This window comes from Ornithodoros turicata, unplaced genomic scaffold (assembly GCF_037126465.1).
Source record: "Ornithodoros turicata isolate Travis unplaced genomic scaffold, ASM3712646v1 ctg00000857.1, whole genome shotgun sequence".
In the NCBI taxonomy this organism is placed as follows: domain Eukaryota; kingdom Metazoa; phylum Arthropoda; class Arachnida; order Ixodida; family Argasidae; genus Ornithodoros; species Ornithodoros turicata.
In genome coordinates this window covers 378,831-404,813 of record NW_026999406.1, presented here as the reverse complement: position 1 = coordinate 404,813, position 25,983 = coordinate 378,831, and the positions used below count along the sequence as shown (strand labels likewise).

The following is a 25,983-nucleotide window of genomic DNA, read 5'->3' as shown; positions in this document are numbered from 1 at the left end:
TACCTACCCTAAATTAAAGCAGTTTGTGTTGTGGAAACAGCCAACACTTCCGCGTTTTCTTATTTATTTCGCTCGACGCGAACGAAAATCGACAACTACCCAGAACCGCCAAAGCGGGGGAGAAGGAGAGAACAGATGAGAGAGGGAAAGCACCGCAGGCGTCACAGGTCACCCAAGGAGACAAAAAAAAAGCAAAGCAAAAAATTTACTCAACCGTCGTCCAACGATTGGCCCAACGCTAGAGGTCACGTGACTTTTTTCGGACAGTAGAAATATACTACACCGTAATCCCCCTGGCGCAACGGTCAGTGTTCAAGCTTGTTGGCCCGCGTTCAATGTGTTGTTGGGAGCTCAAGCTCGCTACAGAAGTGTTTCGAAGTTGGGTAAGTTTATTTCTTGCCCAGCGTCTCGCGTATTTTTCCTTGTGATCCTTAGGTCAACGAGGCTGTTCCGGCATCTTGTCCAATTTAATAAACAATGGCATTAAGCGTAATCACAAGCCCTGTTGTGGTGTCCCTTCAGGTTTCAAGGGTGAGTTTTGTTTCTTCCCAAAGAACATACGCGGTCTTCAGGACGTCCCCACAGTGTCATCGTGTCCTCGTCCTTCGAGATTACCATCAGGACGTCCTGAGGACCTTTTGGACCTGAGAACACTCTCGGGCTGTCCATGAAGAGTCATTCAGGTACGTCCTGTGCCCGTACCTGTGGGTAGCTAGCGGGACGAGAAATATTACTTTATTTAGTTTACCTGTTCAGACTTTCTAAACACATTTGTTTCCTTTTTGGGCCGACCCTGGGACCTGACTAACATTTTTCTGAAATAAAGGGTGGTCCAGGGTAAAATTATCTGCATCTAAAATGGATGACTGTCTATGATAAATGGAGCGCATTACTTGTGGAATGAAGAGAAACGCACGATTCTGTCGCACTGCTTTTGACTTTTAAAGCTCTTACCTGAACGTCTCAAAGCAAAACTAGTAAGAAACAGACTTTGCATTGATATGGACCTAATATTTCAATCGATTCCTCACTTTGAGTATTCTTTCTTTGCGTAATCGAAAGAAACATGGATAGCTCACTTTGATAGCAGCTTCGTTTTGTGTCACAGGCGAGCAGGACTCTTGAATATACGGAATAAGCAATAAACAGTGTCTGTTTTGGCTTCGGAAGAGAATTGTTGTACCTTTCGGAGTGGGTTTCTCGGACTTCGTGCCCCTCACAAGAGTTTTTTGCACCTTTTATATTTATCTCTGCTTTCTCTTTAAACCGCTGCGCTCGTTGTCCATTATCAGTTGTACTGGAAACAAACAGCGAGATTGTATTGCGGAAGTTAATCAAGATGTATGGAAAAAGAGAAGTTATCAGGTCAGCGTCTGGTTTCGTATAAATTATACGCAGAAAAATGAGGCACAGGAGGGTGCAGGTGAAGTCGTCCTCACAAGGTCCTGCGAGTGTCCCAGGTTGACAACCTGATGATGTGCAGGTGATATGAGCGGGAGCCCCACTTTAACACGGAGGTAACACTGGGAGGACCAGTTCCTGAGGACGTCATCGTCGTCCGGGGTTGACATCCTGGGGACGATCGCAGAACGTTTCTGTGTTGTTGGGGTTTCCTGTCCTTCGCTTCTAGATTTGTGCGTGCTTGTGTACACTGTCACAGAGTCGCGTACGGTAGAGCTGAATCTCTTTCACAACAGAATGTCGTCGCGTATGAGTGCTGAACACAATGGAGATGTGGGACTCACCCAAATGTGTGTTAGTAATATTCAGTCGTACGGTTACGTTCAATGCTGTCTGTTTAACGAGGTTGCAACGAACAATATGGAGATTTGGGGCATGTGTGTCAACACTCAATCGTTTGAATACGTTGTTGGGGCGACTACTTCTTGGCCCCTTCATGTCTTTATTATTTTATAGTATCTTGCACTGTCATGGAATGAAGGTGATGAATACAGCGCTTGTCCTTTGAGCCATTTGTTGGCTCTTCAGCTCACCTAGAGGTACGATCTCATTTTAGGCAAACAAAGACCGTTACCTTTTCAGATCTGACAGTGTTGTTCAATACCCCTTGTTTTCTATGTTCCCGCTAATCTGACTCTGCTCTCATACCCTGTGCAGTTGTCACTAATCTGTGCTGCGTGTGTTGAAGTAAATTATGGGTTTAGTGAACATTTTGCCAGAGGCAACATAGTTAAGATTGTTGCATTTGTTTTTAAAATAGTTCCGTACATTGAGCAGTTCTTTTATTTGGTAGTTGGCTGTGTAAAACCACACATATTATGTTGTCGCGTGTGCCTCTTGCTTTCATGTCTTTATTACTTTTATAGGTGCTTGCCGGTTCATGGCTTGGAGGTGACGAATACAACGACTGTCCTGTGAGTAAATTATTGGCACTTCAGCTTACCTGCAGTTATAGTCGCATTTCAGGTAAACGAAAACTGTTACCTTTGCAAATCTGACTGTGCTGTTGTTCAATGTCGCTGAATGTGTATGAGCTGGCTAATCTGACTCTAGTGTGAGTCGCATGTAAATACCTTGTGTCTAAAGAACTTCAGCTACAGTGTGAGGGTCGGAACTGCATCGGATTGATACCATTGATGCCGTGTGAGTGCAGGATGGCAGAATGATTATTTTTCAGATTCCGTCACACGTCTTTTTTTGGCACGTGCACATTTTGATTTGCAGAGTAGGATGTGTAAAGTCACATTCTTTTTAGTAACTTCAACGTCGGTGATCCCGGCATGCTTAGCACTGCCTCGAAGATTGGTCACTTACGTTACATCAAGGCAGGAGAAAGTCTGTAAACTACTTCAGCTTCTCATCTTTCAACCCATGATCCATGCTGTGTCAAAATCAACAAAAATAATGCATAGACTACTACACAAGGTGTGCTGCAATTACCTGATGTTGTCCATTGCCTAATTTTTCCATGGTGCTTGCCAGTGTATAGAAAAAGGTTTCGTTTCCGAATTATCAGTCAAACGTATCAGATCAGATTAGTCAAATTATCAGAGCAGACGGGCTCTGCAGAAGCAAAATACGGTCCGAGTTGTATGGATGGTGATGTACTTCACACTTGCAAAGTGCCTGAGTAAAAAATATGCATAAATTTTACTTCTGTAGTACACAAGCTGCATCCAATATTTTACCACACTACCGTGATACCTACCACCCTTACCACCCCACACGTGAAAAGTACTGGTTGCCTTTGGAGCAATCAGGGAGCGAGCACCGACCAAAGGACGGAGGCATTGCTTGCATCTACCAGTGATACAAGTACTGCGAATTGTGTGCATGTATACTACTATCTACTTCGGAAGAGTACCTACATTTTTTGCTATGTCATTGTGCAAAGATGAGAAGTGCTCATGATGTCCGGTAATTTGTCCACATGTTTGGAAGTAAATGTTTACCAAATACGTCAAATGAAATAAATCTTGTACCAATATCCATACTCCATTTGTATTCTGTGCATGAACTACATATACCTGCATGTGACGGACATTTACCTGGATGAACAACTACATGAGATGAATAAAAACAAACAACAAGTGCCAAAACTTAGGTATGATTTGTGCATTTTTAGATATCATGGCTAATACATGTCTATATGACGCCTTCGTGGATAGATGAATGGAAGCCTCCTATTGTACACATTTGCTCTAAAAAGGGTCTAAATCTGCTACAATTTTTTGGAGCGACAATTTTGGAGCGACAATTTTTTGGAGCTACGAGTTTACCTGGAGCCAGCCCAACTCGTAGGTACCTGGTGCCTCTTGCAGTATCCCTGTTCCCAACAAAGCCAGGTCCAAAGACCTGCAATGCAAATTGCGTTGTATTTGTAGCCAAATATTGGACTTATTCTAATGTACATGTAGCGTAACTGTAATGTTATGAAATTATAGCAGTAAAGGAACTGCAGAGTTACATGGAATAGATAATATTTCATGGTTGATTGGTCCCTTGCTTGACTGCCTTGTGGACGTCTCGAATCGTTCAACAAATTATTTGATATGTTCTTAATAGGATATGATTGATCGCAATTTTCCTTTGAGCCCCAGCAGCTTAAGGTTTCTGGAAAGCTGAAAAGGCACAAGTAAATATGCATTCAATTGCAACATGTAATTGTAATGTGCGCCTGGACAGTCACTCAATTTGAGCAGTCGGTGCCCTGGAAAGCAGGCGAATCTCTCATAATTCCCCTTGTCCAGTAGCTGGACATTTCAACTAAGAGATTCGCCGGCTTGCGGGGGCAATGAGTACTACTCTGGAGCGCTATGCTAGTTCGAGAACATCCGTGGCGTGAAGGATCTAAAACACGAGAATGAAAAAAGTTGTTGATGAAAAATGGCTAGGATGCAAGTGAGCTTGTGAGGATGATGCACAATGTAAGACCCCATTAAGCAGAAGTTACTGGTAACGTTAGCATAAACCAGATGTTACTCGTAGAACAGCATGCAAGAAGTTCTGGTGGAAGTAATGTTTCTCAATAGTGCATAAGGAAAAAGCACGTCAGCATAGTACTCACGATAAAGCGGTCTCCACAGCTGTTGTCGAGATGTAATCCTATGACACCCGCCCGCCCAGCTGCTGGCGCTCATTATACTGTCGCTCATTATACTGTCGCACTGTCGTATCTTACAGACAAGTCCGTTGCATTAAATAATCAGGGCCTATGTCACACATCACGTTAAGAACACAGCGAGCAAAAATCGCTGTTCAGGCGTACTGATAAGCAAGTAACCATTGCACGGTAAACGCACCACTCATCGCGGGGGCAGGAACGCACGAAATACAAATATATTTTTTGAACGCATATTTTGTATCAAAAAGCACGAATACTGATTGTTTTTTCATAGCCAGGCGTGATAGAACCAGTTTATCCAGAATCTTGCTCTGTTGTCCCGCTGTTGTGGAATGTTTTGCTTCCCGACTTCTTTGGCTAAATCGGGGTCGGAATCTAGTATTTTCGACGCCTCAGAAATATTGGTGTTTCAGATGCATAGTCTCCACTGCCCACTTTTCCTTGCCAGTGCCGTGTTCAGTAAACTTCTTTCCCCCACCCTATAGCTGTATTTTGTCACACTGCTTCGAATAGCTTCTTAAGCACGGGTCGCATGTAATGAAGAAGTAGCACGACAGTGAGGAAGCACAACAAACGCTTGTTTCTACCCATACTATGACATGTGTGATTTTTCCTGCACGTTCGCTGACAGAATCCTAAAAATGCACTTCGATGTTTCCAAGAGCAAGGAAAAACACCGCGTATCCTTAGCGCTTTTACTACAAGTTCCGGAGATCTTTAGTTTGCAGTTTGATGTACATTTGAGGGTTTTCAGTGCACACTCATCCGTGCACTAGTGAGGGCTATTGCGTTGTACTCGTTGAAATGTGCGATGTTACAGACTGCAATGCCTCAGATATTCTCCCCACAATGTTAATGCTCTCCAATTGGATGGACGTGCCGCTCTTGCTTTAGTCGGTACAGGTGCTTCTCTCTGCTGTATCCGTTGACTTGTGTAAGCAGTTATACAAAGAGGCAACTCCTTTCACCAGCCGCTAATGAATATTTTTATCAGGGAACCCGTTTTGCCACTACACACCACCAGGCTTACAACTGAAGACTTCTACTACCCGGCTAAGTTCTTAATTATTCCTATGCTTGTCATTACGAAGTAATTTCTCGCTTCAGGCTTTCTGTGCAGTAACAACGTATTCATCGACTGTGCCCAAAACGAGGTGCGTTCATCTGCTATGCCGAACTACAGCGATCTTGCACGACCTGGTGATTTATTTTAGCACTTTCAACGGCGCTTTGAAAGAGCTCGCCATCATGGCCTCAGAGAGGTGGACAACGTCACAAATAAGGCACTGGGCCGAGGAGGAGGAGGAGGAGGAGGAGGAGTGTCGTTGGGAGGAACCCGAGAGGTCTGCCTGCCTGATTAGGCGGCATGTTTCTCGGGAAGGGAAAGGTGGTGGAGAGGAGGAGAGGAAAGGGTGAAGTGGAAGACCGAGCGGAATCCGCTCGGGGGGAGGATAGCTGCGTCCATGGGCCGACTTCAGGGGAACTATGCCGGCATACGCCTATTACACATCTGAGGGAAACATAGGAAAAATCCCAGACGGCACAGCAGGCCCGCGGATTCGAACCGCGGACCTCCCAGTCTCCAAGCGTACGCGTTACCGCTGCGCCACCGGAGCTGGTAGGCACTGGGCCGACATCTAAGGGAACGGAATTCTAAAAGAACTGTGCCGACATATGTCCGACAGCGTCTGAGGAAACCCGTGCAAACACCTCAGCCAGCACAGCAAACACCGGGACTGAAATACTGGTACCTACACGTCCAGACGTGACATGGGCAGCACGTCTACTACTTAGCCCCGTGAACTCGACGTTTCTCGCGCCACCTCCCGTGGGGCTGAAACACAACACAATCATCCGGTTATTGCGATCGTCCCTCGGTGCCCTGTCGCGCCCAAGACATTGCGTCCTCCGCTATTTCACGATTGTTTTGCGCGCTGCTAGGCGAGTCAAGAGATTAGCCGTACAGCTCTGCACATAACTGTTGCGCTGTGTATCACAATGCTGCTTCGGAGCCCCTGTTTCAACGAGGAACAATACTTACCACCATCTTGTAATGTTGAGAACCAAATCTGTGAGTTTTGTAGTAGTGAGGGCTGTGTTCCTGTCTGTATCTTGCATCACACTCGGCCTTGGCTTCAGAGAATGATTCCAGCATATCTTTTTCGCACACTGGTACAGATAAATCTGGAAATATAATATTATATAGGGATGTATTCGTAAGCTTAGCAATAGAAATCAGTGCTTGGTATTTCCCTACAAAGTAGTATTCATCGTGTAGGATGCATCACAATGACTTTTTAAATCCGATGGCATTACTTTAACTCCCTTTTGGAATCGTTGCGTTCGTGCTACTGCAAGAGCGATATGGGGATGGGATTCAAATTACGATATTCGCGCTGGAAGCAAGATGCCAACCGTTTAACCTACATACTCTTTTCTTTTGTGTGTCTATGCTGGCATTCCGAATTTTGTGCTCGAAGTATGAGGTATAAAAAGCCAGGAACCGTGCACATACATCGCAGACATACATAGTAGAGATATGCGAACACTCTGACTTTAAGTGACCATAACAGGACGTGAACAAAATGTCAAACGTCACGTGTGTTTCTGCACGAGACGCATAACAGCCTTCTGTAGTTACGTCTGACGCGATTCATGTTCAATCAAAGCGCAGAAGCCGTCCTCCGTCTGCTGTAGCATCCTGCAAAGGGTCTGGCACTGCGCCAGTTGTCTTCTTTTTCCTTTGTTGTTGTTGTTGTTCTTGCATAAAAGAGCACCGAAGGATTCGAGAATCAAATACGTCGGGAGAATTAGAAATTAGGATTGAACCCCTGGGAACACACATTCACACAACTACGCTTGCAATCATGGAGCGTAACACGGTCTTTCGATCTCGGGGATCCGAAATGCTGCTCTGCTCTGCTGCCAGTGGACAACGACGTGTTTCTCTCTAATACGAGGAGAGCACCGTCTTGTTTTTTTCTCAGAGCGATTTTTTCAGCAAATTCGTACTTCCCAGTAGGAAATATACAGGCCTGACCGTTCGGCGCTATCCAAACTACCTTTACCTTGGGTTGCGTCTTATATTTTCTGTTAATGTTTTCCCAGGATAGTGTGCTCAATCACCGTCGTAGTTTTAAAAGATGTGTTTGCGTGGGACACCCTGTACATCTATATTTAGGCTTTTAGTGCATATTTCGAATATGGTTTGTGCGTAGTTGCATGCATATTTTAATTTCAATTGTATTTCCTTTCGGATGGGAGTGAGTAAGAAGCCAGAAGGCTTGGCGAAGACTCTCCTCCGAAGAATACATCATCCAACAGCATTACCGAGAAATTACACAGAAGAAGCACGAGAACAATAGAAATTCACTTAATCCCTGGATATAAAGAAATAGGAAAATTCCCGTTTAGAAAACAAGGACGTTTCTACTGACGTACTTATAAGCTGATTAAACAAAGACGCCGACATGTACTGTATTGACTGTTTCTGGTAATTAGTTCTACACATCGGTACATCAAATTGTACAGCTCTAAGGTGATAGGAAGAGGAACGTTTCTGAAGAATACACAAATCCAAGAATTCGGCACGATTATTACGAACACTCAGAGAATACGTTAATGTCAACTTGTAATTTACAAAAAAACTGTGAAATTGGCGCGGTGTTATAGCACCTAGAAAGCTCTCTGCAATGCACAAGAGAACGCGAGCCAGCAATAGTTTTCGAGGCTGTTCCTTGCAGGACAGATAGTACATTTATGTTCCTGGCAGTGGTAGTACCCCACACCATAAAACAATAACTATATCTACAAACAAACAGTGAATTATATATTTGCAACTTTACATTTTCTGGATGTAGATAACGATGTCTACATAACATTCCAGTCATCATTGCTAACTTTTTAACAATAAAATTGCAGTGCAAAGTCTATGTGAAATGTTCCGGAAATATGACGGCCAATGTCCTAAATGAAGACACGGCCTTCAGTTCCTTGCCGTCATAGGAACGTTTAGCATTATTTTGGATAGAAGACACAATCCTAGGACTAAACAACATTGTTTTTGTTTTCTTCATGTTAATGCTTAAGCAGTCGCAACCTGACCACGTTTTCACGTTTTCTAAAGTGTGGCCATATATATTGATATAAGTGTGCCAATATATCAATTTATATAACTGATGACCCGGATAAAAGTAGCGTAGTGTCGACCGCATATATCAGAAAGGTTACTTCTACTGTGCTAGAAGCTATTGCATAAATATTTACCATGCCATTTATGTAGCACTTGAAAAATAAAGGTCCTAAAATACTGCCCTGGAGCACACTTGACTTGACACAGGCAAAATCTGGTGTAACATTATCTGCAATAACAGCCTGCTCGCTGAATGATAAATAAGATCGCATTAGTCTAGTGCAGCTCTCCAAATTCCATAGTATTCTAATTCGTTTGTCAGTGTTCCATGATTTAAGCAGTTAAATGCTTTACGCCAATGTACTAAGATCGCTGACGTTGGGCACTTTTTCTTTTGAAACCGGGTATTATAATATCCTTTAGTCTCAATAGAGCACTCTCTGTAGAAGTATTCTGTTGAAAATTGAACTGCAAGTCAGTTATTATTCGATGTCTCTCGAAAAATTTCTGCAGTCGGGTGTAAATAAACCTGTCGAGACATTGTCAATATACTGGAAAAATTGATATTGGTCTATAATTTGATAGATCGTTTTTATCCCCACTTTTATAAATAACTGAGACCTTAGCTTGTTTCAATTGTGCGGGGAAAGTTCCTATTTGGAGGGATAAATTATAAATGTGTCCAAGAGCAGGAGCAATCAAGTCTATACTATATTTAATTTCGGGAGACTTTAGTGCAAATTTATCTGCCTCTTCTCGCGTTCATGGTAGTCTCGCCACGAATAAAGCCACGAATCTATTAAGTATGCCGACGAAGGCTATGCGAAACTAAGGCAGCTCGCCATGTTAAACAGCATGCACAGAACGTGCCCAGACATCCGCAGTTTCGATGTCGAATACGCTTGAACGTTGCTCGTTATTTCACGGAAGTGGGCGCCTATTTTATTAGGACTGCTCATTCTCATAAACTGGGTTGGGAGCTTATCGATACAGCCGGAATGTTGTAGTCTGTGTTCTGGAATGGCTACTGTACATCCTGCTTCTGAGGTTATAGCAGGAAAATGGTGCCCAATTAGTGGTTGCTATGCAGGGTCGCAATAACGAGTGCAGTATGTTACAATCAGTAAGAGAAAAATCAACACTGTGTCTGAGCTTAGTGTCAGCGGCCGCCTTCATTGACAGGAATATCAGCATAATGTAAAACCCCGAGACTAGGGAACACGAAAGGACAGACACAATACGAACTAGACACAACACCCTAGTCTCGGGGTTTTACATTATGCATCATCTTCACCAGCTCGCTTGCTTCCTAGCCATTTTTCATAGGAATATCAGGCCTTGCATGCGAGAGTCAGTGTTCACCCGATAAAAAAGAATGGTATCGAGTTATTGATGCTCGTTACTTGAGTAACAAAAAAGCGAAATACCGATATTGATACTGTCGAGTAACCTAACGATGTACCGCTACCGTTATAAAACAAGAAGTAACCTGGTACTATGCCCGACAGTTTCGCTGAAACTCAAAGAAGTTCCGAAAAAATGGAAAACCGAAAACATAACACTGAAACGACGGTTAACTGAAAGGGATTTTGTGTTCTTTTGTTTTCAGGACTTGGTGGAAGTTCAGTAGGCTGTCCTCGTCAGTCTGCGTAAACGAATATATAACAGGCGGGAGATCAGAGAATAGTCGTTTACCTATTACCGCTTAAAGGAAGGCTTCGGAAGGATTCGAAAAAAGTTTGGTGAGCATCATACCGAACAGGAACCGCTCCCTTGGTACCGAACACAACATTCGCATTAATTTTGTGCGAGCAATTAATTCGTGTGAGATGAAAAAACCGGCCCCTTCACACAAGCAGAAGCCCCTTCGGCAGTTATCCATAGAGATGTGCGCCGATGCTGTTTTTATCGGCGGCGACGTTGGAACTATTTTTGGTCGTCGGCGGCGGCGGTTTGAATAGGCGCAATTCAGCGTTACGCTGGTATCGGAGGCGGCGGCGTGATCACAACTCCCGCGCTTTTCGAAAATTAAATTTTCTGCGAAACGCACGAAATATCGGTGGGCCTCATAACGGTGTCTGTTTCAGTTTCTTTTCTCTGTAGGTGCCAAAATACTTAAAAGTGACAGAGTGCTTAGAAAGGACCTATATCTACACAAAGAAAAATCCGAGTCTGGGAGCGAGAAAGCACAAACAACAAGACATTGTTTCTGCGTGTACTTCTTATGTTGACGTGCGTCCTCACGATGGGAGGTATGCAACTTCAAAGTGAATACCGTCGACACTGAACCGAAAAACTTTTACGTCCTATCCAAATTACGGCTTTGCGATGCAAGCATGGCAGTTGGCTGCAGCGAATTAACATTTCACGGCAAAGGGATATAGTAGTAATCGTGTCAAAAATAGAGGGAACAGTGCGGAAAATATGCAGGAATATATTCATCTTTAGAGAACTTTCGCAATAGAGTTCGTTTTATCCATTTTAACGAATCCCTTCAACCGCGTCAACTGAACTCCGAAGAGTGTAAAGTGAATGTAACGTTTTTCTGATAGACAGGCAGCGCATCTATCAATTATTTCGTCCTACTGGGCTACTCCCGACCTCACCTGATACAATGGTAATGGCTGAATCGAACACAGAGAAACTCGCAGATTCCATAAAGATAGACAAATTACCATTGTTCTTATCATTGTATTACCAACTCCAATACCATAGTGCATAGTACCAACTCCAATACCATATCACGCATTAACAACCTGAAAAAAATCTGTCCAATTCATGCTTCTACAACCTCGTTCCAAAACTCTTTTTTACCACGAACTATTGACCTCTGGAATAACCTGCCGAACAGTATAGTGACGATCACAGATAACACACGCTTTCAACAGTCTCTGACAGAACACCTGAAAGATTAACACTGAACTAACTTGTTAGGTGTTTTCATTACCACTAGACTTACCTTGATAGTTGCAAAGTAGGCTGTACACTAATGAGATGCATCATCATCGTAGTCTTTTTTTTGTTTGTAATTTGTTATTGTTATTATTATTGTTATTGTAACATTGTAATTAGCATTACTGTGCTTTGCTTTGCCTATGTCCCTTATGTAATGCCCTCGGGCCTTTAAGGGTTAAATAAATGAAATGAAATGAAATAGTACTAGGGAACGTACTCCGTAAAGAAATGGGGTAAATTTGACATGAAATATTCTCCTTTCTGGCAAACAGCGTTACATCACCTTGGCAAATTTCGTAGTTACATTCAAGAATTATAGAAATTATAGAACATGACAATAGCTCTCTACGAATAAATGTTGTTGATGGCATAGCGGAAATAAAAAGAAAAGGGGGTGTTGGTTGAGACATACTGGCCATATTGAAAAGTACCTGCTAATCACAGAAACGAGGAAAAGCACATAATTTTCTGTAGCGTACCTTCATCTCATTTCTCTTCTCACAGTTACTGAAACACCCTGCGTGCGTATGGTGAGCATTGAAGTCACCCAGCTCGAGAGCTGGGGATTCCAGTGAATTGAATAAGCGTTCGAGTTCAGTCCACGGAGCCTGTACCGCGGGACGTAGATGGATACTGACGACTGTTAACAGCATGTGCCCAAGGCGGATCTTACAGTTGACATAATCATAAGAGCGATGAGAAAGTGACCCTTTCGGTGCAGTAACGAGGTCATTACAAACGTATAACGCTGTTCTGATCTCAAAGGATTGATGAGATCGATAGATTGTATATCCATTACCGCGGTGTGCCGCACCCATGCCAAGTTTGCATACAGCTATGAAAGGGAAGTTGTGTTGTTGTCGATGAGATTTAAAACCAAGGAGCTTGTTACGTAGATTGCGAGGATTCAACTGCATCGCTATAGCCTTTCTATACAATTCCATCATGGTGAGGTAAAGATAATGCCTCCAATGCCAGAAGCGCTTGAACCTCGGGCAGCTGCGACGCTCCAGGAAATGCAGAGACAATTGCCTTGACTGTCGCGAGCACCGCAGAGAAAAGTGTCACAGGAGGCACAGCTTCGATGGTTGATGGTGGTAACTGTCTTGTCATGCCTGCTGGTACTGTCAAGGGCCCGAAACTCGCCAGTTCCTTTGCGGGATAAAGTGAGGCGCTTCATACGTGTCACGTCATCGGACGTCAGAAAACGTCATAAATTGAACGTCATGGAGACATCCGGTGGCTAGTGATTACTGATTGGTTCCCATGAGGATGAATTCGTTTTCTGAGCGATGATTGGCCGTTTTCAAATTTGTTCGCGGGCGCTCGAACAGGCGACAGCGCGGCGGCTGTGCCGGTTGGAACCGGCGTCCACGGAGTCGACGGCGTCCGTTTCGGACGGCTCGTGTTGTGTAGCGGTTGTGTTGGTCTATGAGTTCTGATTTTTCCTGTTTAAAAACGCAAGCTGTATCATGTGAGTGTCCTCGAACAGGAAGAGCTGCCAGGGAAGATGCCTGCGCAACATTTGTGCTCTGCTTCTTGGTGTAGAAAGTATTCGAGCACCCGAACGCCTCGTACCCGATACCTGGTCAACGACTGCCGAGAGGTAAGTCATTTGTCGTTGCTTGTTGCCTTACAACACCGCATTCACTTCGTGTATTGTGAATAAGTTGCTTAACAGTTACCGGAATACGCGGTGACCGAGACAGACAGCGTAGCTTTGCAGATACGATGGTAGACTATATTTCTTTTCGTGAAACAATATCATCTAAACGTTATGATTAAATACCCGTTCACGTCGTACTGTATAAAGGTATGACGCTAGTGTAAGTCTGATTCTTGGTGATTTCGCTCGACAAGTTTCGTACGACGCGTTGACTTAGTAGCTGTTCTGTACGTAGCGCCAAAGCCAAGATTGCCAGACTAATCGGTCAGAATATATCATTGTGAAGTAGCGCAATAAAAGGTATTTTTTATACTAAGGTCGCTCATCACACCCCATGGCTGCGAACTTCTCACAACCCTACCACCGCTCTTATTTTTCGCGTTCAATAGCACCTTTATTCTTTCTATTTACATTGCAGCTTTCACATGCATAACCGTATATCTGATACAATTTTTTTTTTCATCTTGCAGCCACTGAGCTCCAGTTCCCAGTAGCAGTCCTTGCCAGAGGCAGTCCGACATTTTCAAGCTTCTTCAAGCAAATTCTGGAGCAATATTAATGTCATCCTGTGTACGTCTTGCTTGCATAACCGTATGTTGCACAATAAAATACTTCATGTGACAAACAACCAAGGCTCTGTCGTATTCCTGTAACTCCCACTGCATTCCGACAAACGCGAACAAAAAAACAGTGCATGGAAGAAAAAAAGGAACAACAAAAGAAGACGGGAAGCAGAGCAGAGAGGAGGAAAGTAGTGAGAGAGAAACGGATGACACGTCATTTACGTCATTCACGACATAATCAAAAAAGAAAAAAAATAGGGTGGCTAGTCCTGAGTCATTGGTCGAGCTCCGGAGGTCACGTGAGTTTTCAGCTACAATAGATTTCTACTACAGCTTCGCACCCCTGGTACTGTCACACCGGCGTAAATGCGTTTAATCCGCCTAGATGGACCAGGGGGTGTTTGATGGCTGCTTCTGATGAACTTCGCCGCGATGGTGTTCTGCAACCTTCGTTCGGCTTGTGCAGGCCGAGGTGGGAGTGCGGGAAAGTCGTGTTCATTTGTACCATACGTGACGGTGGCACTACCACCCTGGGAGCGTGAGATGGAAGCTGCATATCCGATCTTGGCGTCTTTTTGTGGCGGTCTTCACTGAACATAAAGAAGACGATGCAGGGTGGCCGGATCTACAGTTTGCACATGTGATTTCCGATGTGAGACGAGAGCGAACCATAAGCTTTTTGTTGCCATTGTTAACAATGCAAGGTGTCACAAAAAGTGCACGTCCCTGACACTCAACAGATGAGGAGACGGAACGGTCGTCTTTCGAATGAGGGTTAGCTAAGAGCTTGTTATGTGCTTCTGGTTTTCTGAAGCATTTCAACTAGAGCGTATGTGGTTTACTCACAGGCGAGCAAGCTGGAACGCTGCATTTGGCAAAGCACTGAAACGCTTGCCTATATCGCTAACAATAACAAACTTTTTGCTGGCGTTGCATATTCCTTTCTCCCATGTGAGACCTTGAATGAGAAAAGAAAGTGCATATTTTTAATGTGTATAAGCACCATGTGCTGATTCGTAACATCTCGTGTTGTTATATCAATAGCAGAAGAATACGTAATACTTTCATATTTCGTACCTTGTGGACTATAGCTCTTCTGTTTCCCTCCAGTTGTGAATACTTTCCGCCTGCGATATGAAGAGAGTGACATGTTTTTAAAGCTGACAAGGAAGTTTTAACCATGAGATTCACAGTCTTCAAGTGCCGTCAAGCGGCGGCGTATCGAGATCAGAAGGAAGGGTTATCTAGTTATAAAAGGCGTATTTTGCACAAGCTCTACATTTCGAAGACCGACTCGCGATTTATTAACGTTAGTATAGCGCATGGTCGACCGAGGAAAACGCTAGATTGGCAGATGAAGTTGGCATTGGTTAGAACTTTGTTCCACACTGCGAGGATGACTATTATGTTTTCATCAAACTACCAAAAGCGCTGCGGTAGACTAGTGCATCAATCGATCGGATGCATCGTCATTGAAATTGAAATTGTAGCGATCGGTTCGGAAGAACAGACAACACAGGAATGAAAACCGAAAGTTTGTTTCGGGTTCCACTACCTACTAGCTTCTTTCTTCAGAGGCTTGCTTGACCACATCCCGTGACAAAAATAATACTGCCCTGGCCCTAAAAACGACGACGATCCCCTCCCAGCAGAAGATCTAAACCAGTGCGTCATGCAGTCATTGGCACGCATAGTTAGCCGTGCATACCAGTTACTATGGCAAACCGATTGAACCATATACTGAAATACATTGTTTGAGGATCGCTGATTAAGTGTAGTAGGGCGTGAAACATCTGTAACAGTGACGAGAATGCTTCGTTGCAATTACTTAAGTCTGCAACGACGCCTACTTAATTCCTTAACATTTCTGACGTCTCTGCCTATCATATACCGTGTTTCAATTCAAGCTATCGTGTATAATGTGATAATCGGCTGGATGCAGCTGTAATGGCCATAGCTTTCCCCGATTGCTTGAAGCTCTTACGTAAGTATTTTGTACATACACAAGCACGCGAATGATAGAGATATCTAAGGTCCTTACTTATTTCTCATGTTTCATGCTCTTACAAGTTAAATTTTTGGTTTGCGATTATTTCACGGCTACTTAGGACGAATATTCGAGACCCAAACCTACTGTTGCACTTGTAAACCATTACATATTTGCATTACTTACATATACCACTCTCATTACATATGCCACGTATACCTATACAGAATCTTTCAAAAATCAACGGAACCAGATTTATTGAACTTATTTTCTTAAAATTAGGCCATTCTTCTTATTGAGAGATATCGTGTGCTCCATGTCCAGGGGATGTCGCAGGGATGTACAAGCTATGAGTGTACATAACGTCCCATTGTGTACATCCCTGCAACATTCGTGTGACGTAAGAGATACGTCTGCGACGTTTGCGATTTTTCTGGGATGTCTCTCTCTGGGATATGTGGTGTCCACTGGATCGTTCTCCGACTGACGTTGCAGTCCCTGTGGATGGTTGAAGTACAAGAGGCGTGGTCATGGGGAGGCATAATGTACTGCTGCTTTAAAAATGCCTTCCATGTATAGTAATTTGGGAAGGTAATAAGATAAGAGATAATGGAAGATATGCTCTCACCCCGAAAAGACGAACACGATGTCTGATGGAATGAACTGCACTTTTGTACGTGTGAAGTTGTAGAGGGAATGAAGGCTTTTGCCAGCGTTCACTTCACCTTCCTCCACTACGAGAGCATCCTTTGTAAACGGGACGTTCTGTAAAAGCAGAGAATCCAAAATGGGTGTTCACAGGCTTGAAGTTTTTTACTGCTAAGTACAGAATAATGCATTCAAAATCATCCTTCAGGAATCTCGCGTGCCCTGTGCTCTCTCTTTTACGGCAAACTGTGATAGAGCGCCACGCGCATCTCTTGATGAAGTTTTTAGGGACACGTTTTTAACTACATTGAAAGTAACGCGCTAAAGTAAAATATGTGTGCCACTACGTTAAAAACGTCTACAGTTGACGGGGGGATTTATTGGCAGAAAAAAAAGGAAAAGGAAAGATAAAAGGGGAAAGGTCAGCCATGCAGCACGCCGGCTTGCTATTCCATAAAAGTACAAAATAACTATTGCCTGTACACAAGACTATAATGAAGTAAATGTAGACCCGACCTGAATAACACAGTATCATAGTTGTGCGCACATGAGAAATGGCCGAAAATAGCTTCTCTGATATTGAAAGTGGCAGCACCCATGACAGACAACTTTTTTTTTTCTCTTATGCGTACATTTCCACTCTTGGCGCACAATGCGAAAAAAATCGTATATCACAGCTACTAAGTAACATTTATATATGTGCAAGAGGAGTGCACAGCGAAAAGGTGCTAATCTGTGTAGGAATACTGCAATAATAACCAATGCAGGAATGACTTGACACGCAAACACACACAACACAAAAGATGAAAGAAAGAATGGCACACCCCAGGAACTTACTGAGTGAAATCATTCACCGCTTGTACTCTGTGCAGGTAGTACTTGATGAGTGTTCATGTCGTGATTGCCCTCCTCATGTCAACGACTCGAAAGGCGGATACCACCAGGGGCAAAAGCAACCATATTCTACCATAAAGCTGGAATAAACGCTACTCACCATGTGTTTATTTATCTCCCACTAGCACCGCGAGCTGGCCAAAAGTTTCGTCTGTGCACAAGATGGCCAGATTGATCAGCGCTTACTGCACAACCGTTGAAGGAGGGAAACACGTGTTCGCAATTGTTATTTATTCTCCAATAACGCGACTGCGTAGTGCTTTCTTTCTGTCTAGTGTTTTGAGAGCGACCCGCTCAGTTGTTCCTTCGCTACGGTGCGCTGCAGTGCGCATATACGTTTGCGAAGTTGACTTAAATTCAATATATATATATATATATATATATATATATATATACATATTATTTGAGTTTAACAAAAAGTACGTCTGAGATTTTTTTGCTACGTCTTGCTAGGAAGACGGTGCATCGAATGACACATTGATCACTCTACTATCCTGACCTCGTCATACATAATTTTTAGGTCAAAAATGTGCATATTGTCGAATTTTCACAACTTCACTTTTTTAGTGCGGCTTACATTTCCCCCGCGTGACTGGATTTCTTGTGGTTAGGGAACAATACTGGGGCTATTTGCAAAAAAAATCGAGGAAGAAATTCAAGAATTGCAAAAAAAAATCGCAAACTTGCACACACCTTGCGAATTTCATGTATGCCGGAAGCGTCGAGCCCTTCGAGTGCGATGGTGAAAGTTCAAATACCGTAAAATAAACTTCCCCTATCAAATAAGACGCTCCATGCCTTATCTGGCCATCATGTCTGCTCAAAGCGACATAGGTTTTCGCAAAGCACTGCATCTTAGAAAATACCATTGTGTTGTTGCTTTCCGAGTCATAAGGTTACAAAATAATTAACATAACATTCCTGGGAGGGGGGGGGAGCGGCACCTCTGCATCATTTGGCGTGGAATGGCACAGTTGCAGTTCTGCGACTTCTGTGTGTGCAAAGCGTGCGGAGGCGCTCCTGGTCTCTTCAGTAGAATTCGTCATTGACCGTCTGTTCTCTACAGAGTCATAGCCATGGCTGAAGGCAACGTGTCTCTCTCTCTCTCTCTCTCTCTTATTTATCGTGTCATTTCACCATCGCCGATTTTTCTCGCAGCTTTCAGATGTTGACTCAAATGTCAAGGATAAACGGTGAAAAACTCAGAATTATCGGAGAATAATGAATTCCAAAACCGAACTCCGAACATGCCAGATAACAATACAAGAGAACCCCGAAACTCAAGCATAAGCAGGAATCTAAAAATGTTGAAACATTTGATAAAGCCGCAAGCGTACCTGCCTCATTGGTGCACGGATTCTTACCTGACCGTGAAACATGACGAATTCGAACTTGATTCTAGGATTCTGCATATTTTGATATTGGAGGTTGATCTGAAAGTTTAAATGAATTTTACATTCAAATGTACTTCCTCTAGAATAGATACATAACAAGTCAGTAAGGACTGTAGAGTCTCGGAATGAGCATTAGCCTGCGTTCATAATCGACCATGCCATGGCGGCTATGGAAAACAGTTACAAAAACGTTATTTTTGAGGGTTGTAGCGAATCGATTCGGTACATGTTCTGGAGAAAGAATAGAGGTTCGAACCGGTTCAGCGATGCGAAAAATTTTAATATTCAAACAATTCAAACATGGCCATATTAAGTGCACAAAATATAACTCTCTCTCACTGGAGTGTGATTGCATAGTAGCAGCCCGTGACATAGTCGTTAGAATGGTCGCTTTTCACGCCGAGACTGCGAAGTCATGCGGGTTTGAATCCCGGCACCGGCTGTCCTGTCACCGGGGTCCCTGGGCTTTGCGGCAAATTTTCCAGACGAATGTCAGTCAGTTCGCCCTGAGGTCAGAACAGGACGCATACTAATCCCCTATCTGCCGCTCCTTTCTTCTGTCCTCTCTCCATCTATCCACGTCCCTTGCTTCGCGGCGCTAACACGGAATTTAAAAAAAAAATGTAGTGGCGCTGCAGTTCCACCGGCAGCGATGTTGAGAATGAAGACGGTCGAGTCTCGTGAGCTGCTGCTAGGCAGCTGGCATTCGGGTGCTGGCCTCCGTGCAATTAAAGGGGCAATAAACAGGTGTACGAGGCGCACTTTTTTTAAATACATTGTGATACGTTGCCGACGGTGAACATTTTCGAAAAAATGTTGTCGCAAAAAAGTAAATAATGGCTCCAAACTGAATGAATATTCACTGCACTCTTTCGCCCTCATGCCCCGCCCTGCGATGTCCTGGCGACAATAGCGACACGTCATTTTGACGTCGCGCATCTTCAGCCATTTAGAATACGGGACGCTTATACATTAATTTTTTTGTAATATCGAGAAGTGAGGTCACCTCTAAACGTATTCCCACTTGCCCAATCCAAGGTAGCCAGTTCAAACTGTACCAAAAACCCTCGATATTCTATTTCACATGCGCACTATGTTCTCTGTGCTGTATTGCTCCGCGAGGTCACCGCGATGTTCCCGTAACCGGTTCCCTCGCAAGCTGCAGCTTGTCTCAGTGGGGTCCGTCATTGACTAGGAGAGCGAAATCTCCCCCACCTCCAGCGCCTAGAATTCAGTGTTGCTATACGCTGGAATATAGTGACGTGACCCGGCTCCAAGGATAAGGAGAGGCTCGCGCGGATTATGCTCTTTGAATGGCATTGTTTCGTGTTAAAGACACTCGCTGGAAGCAAATGAATTTCATATTTGGATATCGTGAGCTATGTTCTTTCATTGTGCATAATAATTGGAGAATGTTCGTCGACCTGTTTTGTGCCCCTTTAACAGGTACTACACAGTGGTGGGCAGTACCGCAGATACATGTATCTCCGATACAATCTTTCGATACATTTTGTGTATCGGTATTAGGTATCGCGAGCCAAAAACGAGAGTATCGGAGTATCGGTATCGAAAATACATTTTTAGTGTATCGTGCATTTTAACGATACTCGATACTAAAAAAAGACGCAAATATTGAGGCTGTTGTGGCTGTGTTGGTCGGCGGCGCTCGCTCAGGCGGTAGTACAAGCCAGGCCGCAGCGGCGTAGACATGTCGACCATAAATTCGTTCGAAGCTTACATCCGCGCGCGCGCTCCATCGTCAAGGTCGCCCGGAGAGGAGGCCCTGGGCCCTGCCCTGGGACGCGCTCGTGGGCGCGCGCGGCTTCTAGTTCGTTCCAGAAGAATCTCTTCCGTCTCTTTCTACGGCGTTCGCGCCGAAAACGCCTTACACAGGACCAACCTCACGGCTTCTGGAACTGCGCTGCCCGATGTCCCCCTCCTCAGTGCGCAAGTGCACGTCTACTTGACTTGAAGTGTGGATTCCGCGTCTTCCATGCGGAAAGAATAACCGCCGGCTTAGCTTGAGCACTGTAACCCGTTCTACAGCTCACAACTCACAACGACCAACTAAGAAAATCAAGTCAGAAGCAAAGTCAAAAAGCAAGGAAGCAAAGTCAGAAGCAAGAAGCACTGTACTGCAGTACCAAACGATAAAAGCAGCAGAAAAAAAAGTTTCAGGTTTATTCGTATGTATAGTCAAGTGCTCACAGACCGGTACGCACGAAGAACACTGTCTTAAAGAATTGTTTTTTGCTAGGCTGCTTATTGATGCGATTGTTTCAACGTACCCATGGCTTCAGTCTAAAGTTCTAACAAGACTAGCTGCTTAGACAGTGCAGCTTCATTAAATCCGTGCGGTCGGATACGTTCAAGCCCTGTCAGAAAAAGTGCGCTATAAAAATACACTAAAGGGTCTAGAAATAACGAATAAATGTTTTTACTTCCCTAATCATATTACCAGCTTTATTATATTGTTATTTCAGTGATGTAAACTTCGCGAATTATAACACCAGCTTTATTATATTGTGATTTCAGTAATATAAACTTCGCTAATCATAACACCAGCTGTATTATATTCGGGATTTCAGTTATGTATCGAAGTATCGACGATACAGTACCGAGTACCTGTATCGAAAGTCAATTCGGTTCTGTTTCTTGTATCGGTATCGGAAATACAATTTTTGAGGGTATCGAGTATCCGCATCGAAGATACTTTTTTGAAGTATCTTGCCCGGCCCTGGTACTACCCACATAGTCCGGTCACTGCAATTGGCGACGAGCTGTTACAGCGGTGTCTCTTCCGGAGACGCCTGCTTCACCAGCTGCAGCGAGGCCTGAGGAAAGAATACGTCATTTTCGGAGTCCAGGAACCTATGATCCAGCCAAAGAGGAATGGAACCTCTATCATGTGAGGTTCGAAGCTGCCTTGCGTGTGGCCAGGATTTCTGACGACCGAGACAAGATCAGCATAATTATATCATCATTGAGTCCAGAAGTCTTCAAGCGACTTCATTCATTCATTGCAGCCACGCGACGTTGCCCAGGTCCCCTTCAGCGAGCTTCTCAAGCGGATCTCAGAGCACTATACGCCGAAGAAATTCAAATTTGAGACGCTTAAGTTGTTCTCTACCCGTCAAGACGAGGAAGAAAGGGTGAGGGACTACATGGGGGAACGTCTGTCTGCTATTTTGGTCGCTGCGAGTACGAAGCAGAGACGGATCTTCGGACCTGCTCGTTGCTAACCGCGCCCATCGTTGGACTGCGAGACGAACGACTCCAGACATGGCTTGTGCTTGAAAAGGACCTTACCTTGTATTCTGCACTCCGGTTGGCGGAAACTTGTTTGGCAGCGGCGACTGAATCACAGCAGCTGTGCTCAAAGAACGCGGTGCACTTACTGAGGCCTGACAGAAACATTCGGTGCTTTCGATGTGGAAACACCAACCACAGTGCAGACGACTGCCGTTTCCGATCCGAAGACTGCCGTTCTTGCGGGAAGTAGGGCCACATTACGAAGATGTGGCGCAGCGGAAACTCCTCAGCGACGTCATCAGGCCGATCAGGCATCAGGCCGAGAAGAAGAAGGCGCTCTCGTAAGGTCAAGCTCGTGACTGATGTTTACATAGCAGAAGAACACTCACTCATCTCATACTGAATTAGCCCTGGCCAATCTCCCTTGCGGATCGCGGCCATCTTCCTGGGGAGAAGAGGAAGAAGAAGAAGAAGATGGACAGTTTGTGACTTGCCGGATCCAAGAAAAAATGTGCTACTTCAAGTTGACACCGGATCTCGCGCAACCCTGCTTGATGAGCGGACTTTTCTCAAACTGGGAAGCCCTAAGATACGTCCTGCAAGATACCAACTCTGTTACTTCAACAAGGTTGGCATTGGGCTGCGCGGACAGACACATCTTCAGGTATGCTTTGGAGAACGCAGCGAGAAGCTTGAAGTTCTGTTCACTAGAACGGAACACACGAAGTTTCTAGGGAGGGACTGGATTGGAGCGCTTCGCGTCGACATGAATTCGCTCTCTGTTGAAAGTGAGGAACCGTATCTGACCGAGATCCTAGTGAAGTACCAAGATTTGTTTCGTCCAGAATTAAGAAGGTGTACGAAATGTTTGGTTCACCTGCACTTCAAGGAAGGCGCACAACCGAAATTTTACAAGCCTCGCCCCATTCCGTTCGCTACAAGGCAAGCCGTTGAGAAGGATATGCAAAGGCAAAGGTGGACAATGGAGCACTGCAACCAGTTGAGGTCTCAGAATGGGCGACGCCTATCGTTGTAGTGTCGAAGCCAAATGGAGCCATAAGGGCATGTGGCGACTTCAGCGTTACCGTCAACCCGCAACTGGCGATTACACAGTATCCACGACCACGACCAGAAGAGCTACTGGCAGTCCTCAACGTTGGTCAGAAGTTTACGAAGAAGTCAACGAAGCTAGATCTGTCTGAGGCTTATCTACAAATGGAACTTGATGAAGAGGCCAAGAAGATGCTCGTCATCAACACACACAAAGGACTGTTTCAGTTCAACAGGATGCCTTTCGGTATCGCCTCAGCACCAGCTGTTTTTCAACGCACGATGGAACAGGTCATTGCTGGACTGTCATCGGTGGCTTGCTATCTTGACGACATTATCATGACCGGAAGAAATGACACAGAGCACCTCACAAACTTGAACAAGGTCTTTACTCGACTACGTGTATTCGGCTTCACTTCGAAGAAAGAGAAGTGTGCGTCCCTCCAGCCGCAGGTGGAGTACTTAGGCCATGTTGTGGATGCATGAGGGTTTTAGACCATAACCTAAGAAGATTTCAGCAATTCTTAATATGCCTTCACCCACTCAAGTGTCCGAGCTGCGTTCATTTCTGGGAATGGTCCAACATTATGGCAAGTATTTGAAGAGCTTGTCGGATGTTTGCGCATCGATGAATGTCTTGCTGAAGAAAGGTATAGCGTGGAAGTGGTCATCCGCAAGCGTAGAAGCTTTCGAGACGGTGAAGAGGATGTTGACATCCGCGGAGGTCCTCACTGACTACGACCCGGAGAAGCCCATCTTCTTAGCAGTTGATGGTGCTTCCAAAGGACTCGGCGCAGTCATCTATCACCGTATCAATTGCAAAGACAGACCGGTAGCTCACGGATCAAAGACACTCACATCAGCAGAGACGAAGTACGCTCAGATAGAGCGAGAGGCACCATCATCTTTGGTGTGAGAAAATTTCATCAATACCTACGGCGAAGGAGATTTGTCCTCTACACCGATCATAAGCCCTTGACCACCATTTTTGGGTCAAGAAAAGGGATGCCTGTCTCAACAGCGAGTCGTCTAAAGCGCTGGGCACTTATTTTGATGAGCTACACCTACGACATCGAATTCAAAGGAACGAAAGACATCGCTAATGCAGATGGTCTATCTCGTCTTCCGGAAGGCCCGGATGCAGAATTCGATTGGTCAGGACACCAGGAAATCTTCAGCGTTCATTGTGAAGAAGTCGATGCCATCCACGATGAGAGCATGTCTATCCTTCCAATAACCGCTGAAGACATCGCAAAAGCTACTGCTACTGACTTGGTCCCTCTCCATGGTGGTAGACTACATCGAGAACGGTTGGCCGGCCGAGTGTTGCTGCTGAGTTGTTACTATCAGCGACAGACAGAACTAGTAGTGCACAAGGGTTGTGTCCTATGGGGCTTGCGTACTGTTCATCCCCCTACATTCAGAGAAGCGATGCTAGACGTCCTCCATGGCTGTCACGTTGGACAGTCTAAGATGAAGATGTTGGCACGTTCTTACGTCTGGTGGCCTGGGTTGGACAAGGCTATCGAGATTAAGGTGAAGCACTGCGACGCGTGTGCAGCAGTGTCCGCTCAAGAAGTACCGGTACCTTTACACCAATGGGAACCTCCAGACAGACATTGGGTCCGGCTTCACGCGGATTTTGCTGCACTGCAAAGGGTCCATTACCCAATCGTCATCGACGCATTCAGCAAATGGCCTGACGTTAAATGCATGTCCAAGACCACCGCCAGCAAGACAGTGGACGCATTTGCTAATGTATTTGCCAAGAACGGGTTTCCTGACGTCCTTGTTGCCGATAACGGATCCCCGTTTACCAGCGAGGTTCTCGAGAACTATCTACGAGCAAATAGGATCCGTCATGCCTTCGCTCCTCCATACCACCCTAAATCGAATGGCCTCGCGGAAAACTTTGTACGAACATTCAAGACAGCCGTTCGTCGTTCTACGTCGTAGGGAGGAGAACGGGATCGACTACGCGAATTCGTCTTCAAGTATCGCGTTACTCCTCATTCAACGACAGGTCATCCACCATGTGAACTCTAGATCTCAGACACTACCGATCGGTGCTGGATTTGCTGTGTCCGGAGAAGGCTCAGGACTTCAGCGTCTGGGTCATCTACGAAATCCTGTGCTAGACAGAATGGGACCACGACGTCCGAACCCGCGATCGCAGCTTCGTAATCGGCCAGAAAGTGTGGATGGTCGACCCAATCAAAAAAGGCCATTGGAAAATTGGGTCAATCGTCAACAAGTAGGGCTCCACAATCTATGTTGCGAAAGACGAGTTCGACAAAGAACACAGGGTACACAAGGATCATTTAAAACGACGAGAGTCTACGACTACTTCTGGCTGCTACTGGCTTCCGCATATTCTACAAGACGGCAGAGCTCCATTGCAGTCTCCAGGAAACAACGCTTCTGAAGGCTTCCTTCTCCCGTTTCCTGAGACGACTGAAACTGAAGGCGAGAGCGAACAGTGCCCTGTTCCAGCGACAGCAGACTCTGCAGTTCCTCTAGAAAACTTTGCTGCTCCTCTAAGGACTTTCGATCCCAGTTGTCGCTGTGCCACAAAACTCCGAATCATCGTCATCTAAGGACTTTCGGAACTTGATATCCAACGCGCACGCGTTGTAAACCGGAGCGCTACGAATATTCTTAAAGGGGGAAGATTGTAGTGGCGCTGCAGTTCCGGCAGCGATGTTGAGAATGAAGACGGGCGAGTGTCGTGAGCAGCTGCTAGGCAGCTGGCATTCGGGTCCTGGCCTCCGTGCAATAAACAGGTACTACCCAGGTAGTCCGGTCACTTCAAAAATCTGCAACAATCTGGAGCTGACCCACCTATTAAGAAATCTGG

At 44.9% G+C, this 25,983-nt stretch overlaps 1 protein-coding gene across 1 annotated transcript in view; it reads right to left on the bottom strand.

The window, feature by feature from the left end:
* Positions 1 to 6,389: 6,389 nt before the first annotated feature.
* The window catches only part of LOC135375356 (uncharacterized), a 48,185-nt gene continuing 28,591 nt past the window's right edge, over positions 6,390 to 25,983 (bottom strand). The window contains exons 3-7 of the mRNA XM_064608077.1: positions 18,795 to 18,863; positions 16,517 to 16,653; positions 14,979 to 15,028; positions 14,748 to 14,859; positions 6,390 to 6,769 (exon numbers count right to left, since the gene is read on the bottom strand). Of these exons, the coding sequence (XP_064464147.1) occupies positions 6,721 to 6,769; positions 14,748 to 14,859; positions 14,979 to 15,028; positions 16,517 to 16,653; positions 18,795 to 18,863 (417 nt within the window). The 3' untranslated portion in view covers positions 6,390 to 6,720. The remainder of the gene's footprint in view (positions 6,770 to 14,747; positions 14,860 to 14,978; positions 15,029 to 16,516; positions 16,654 to 18,794; positions 18,864 to 25,983) is intronic.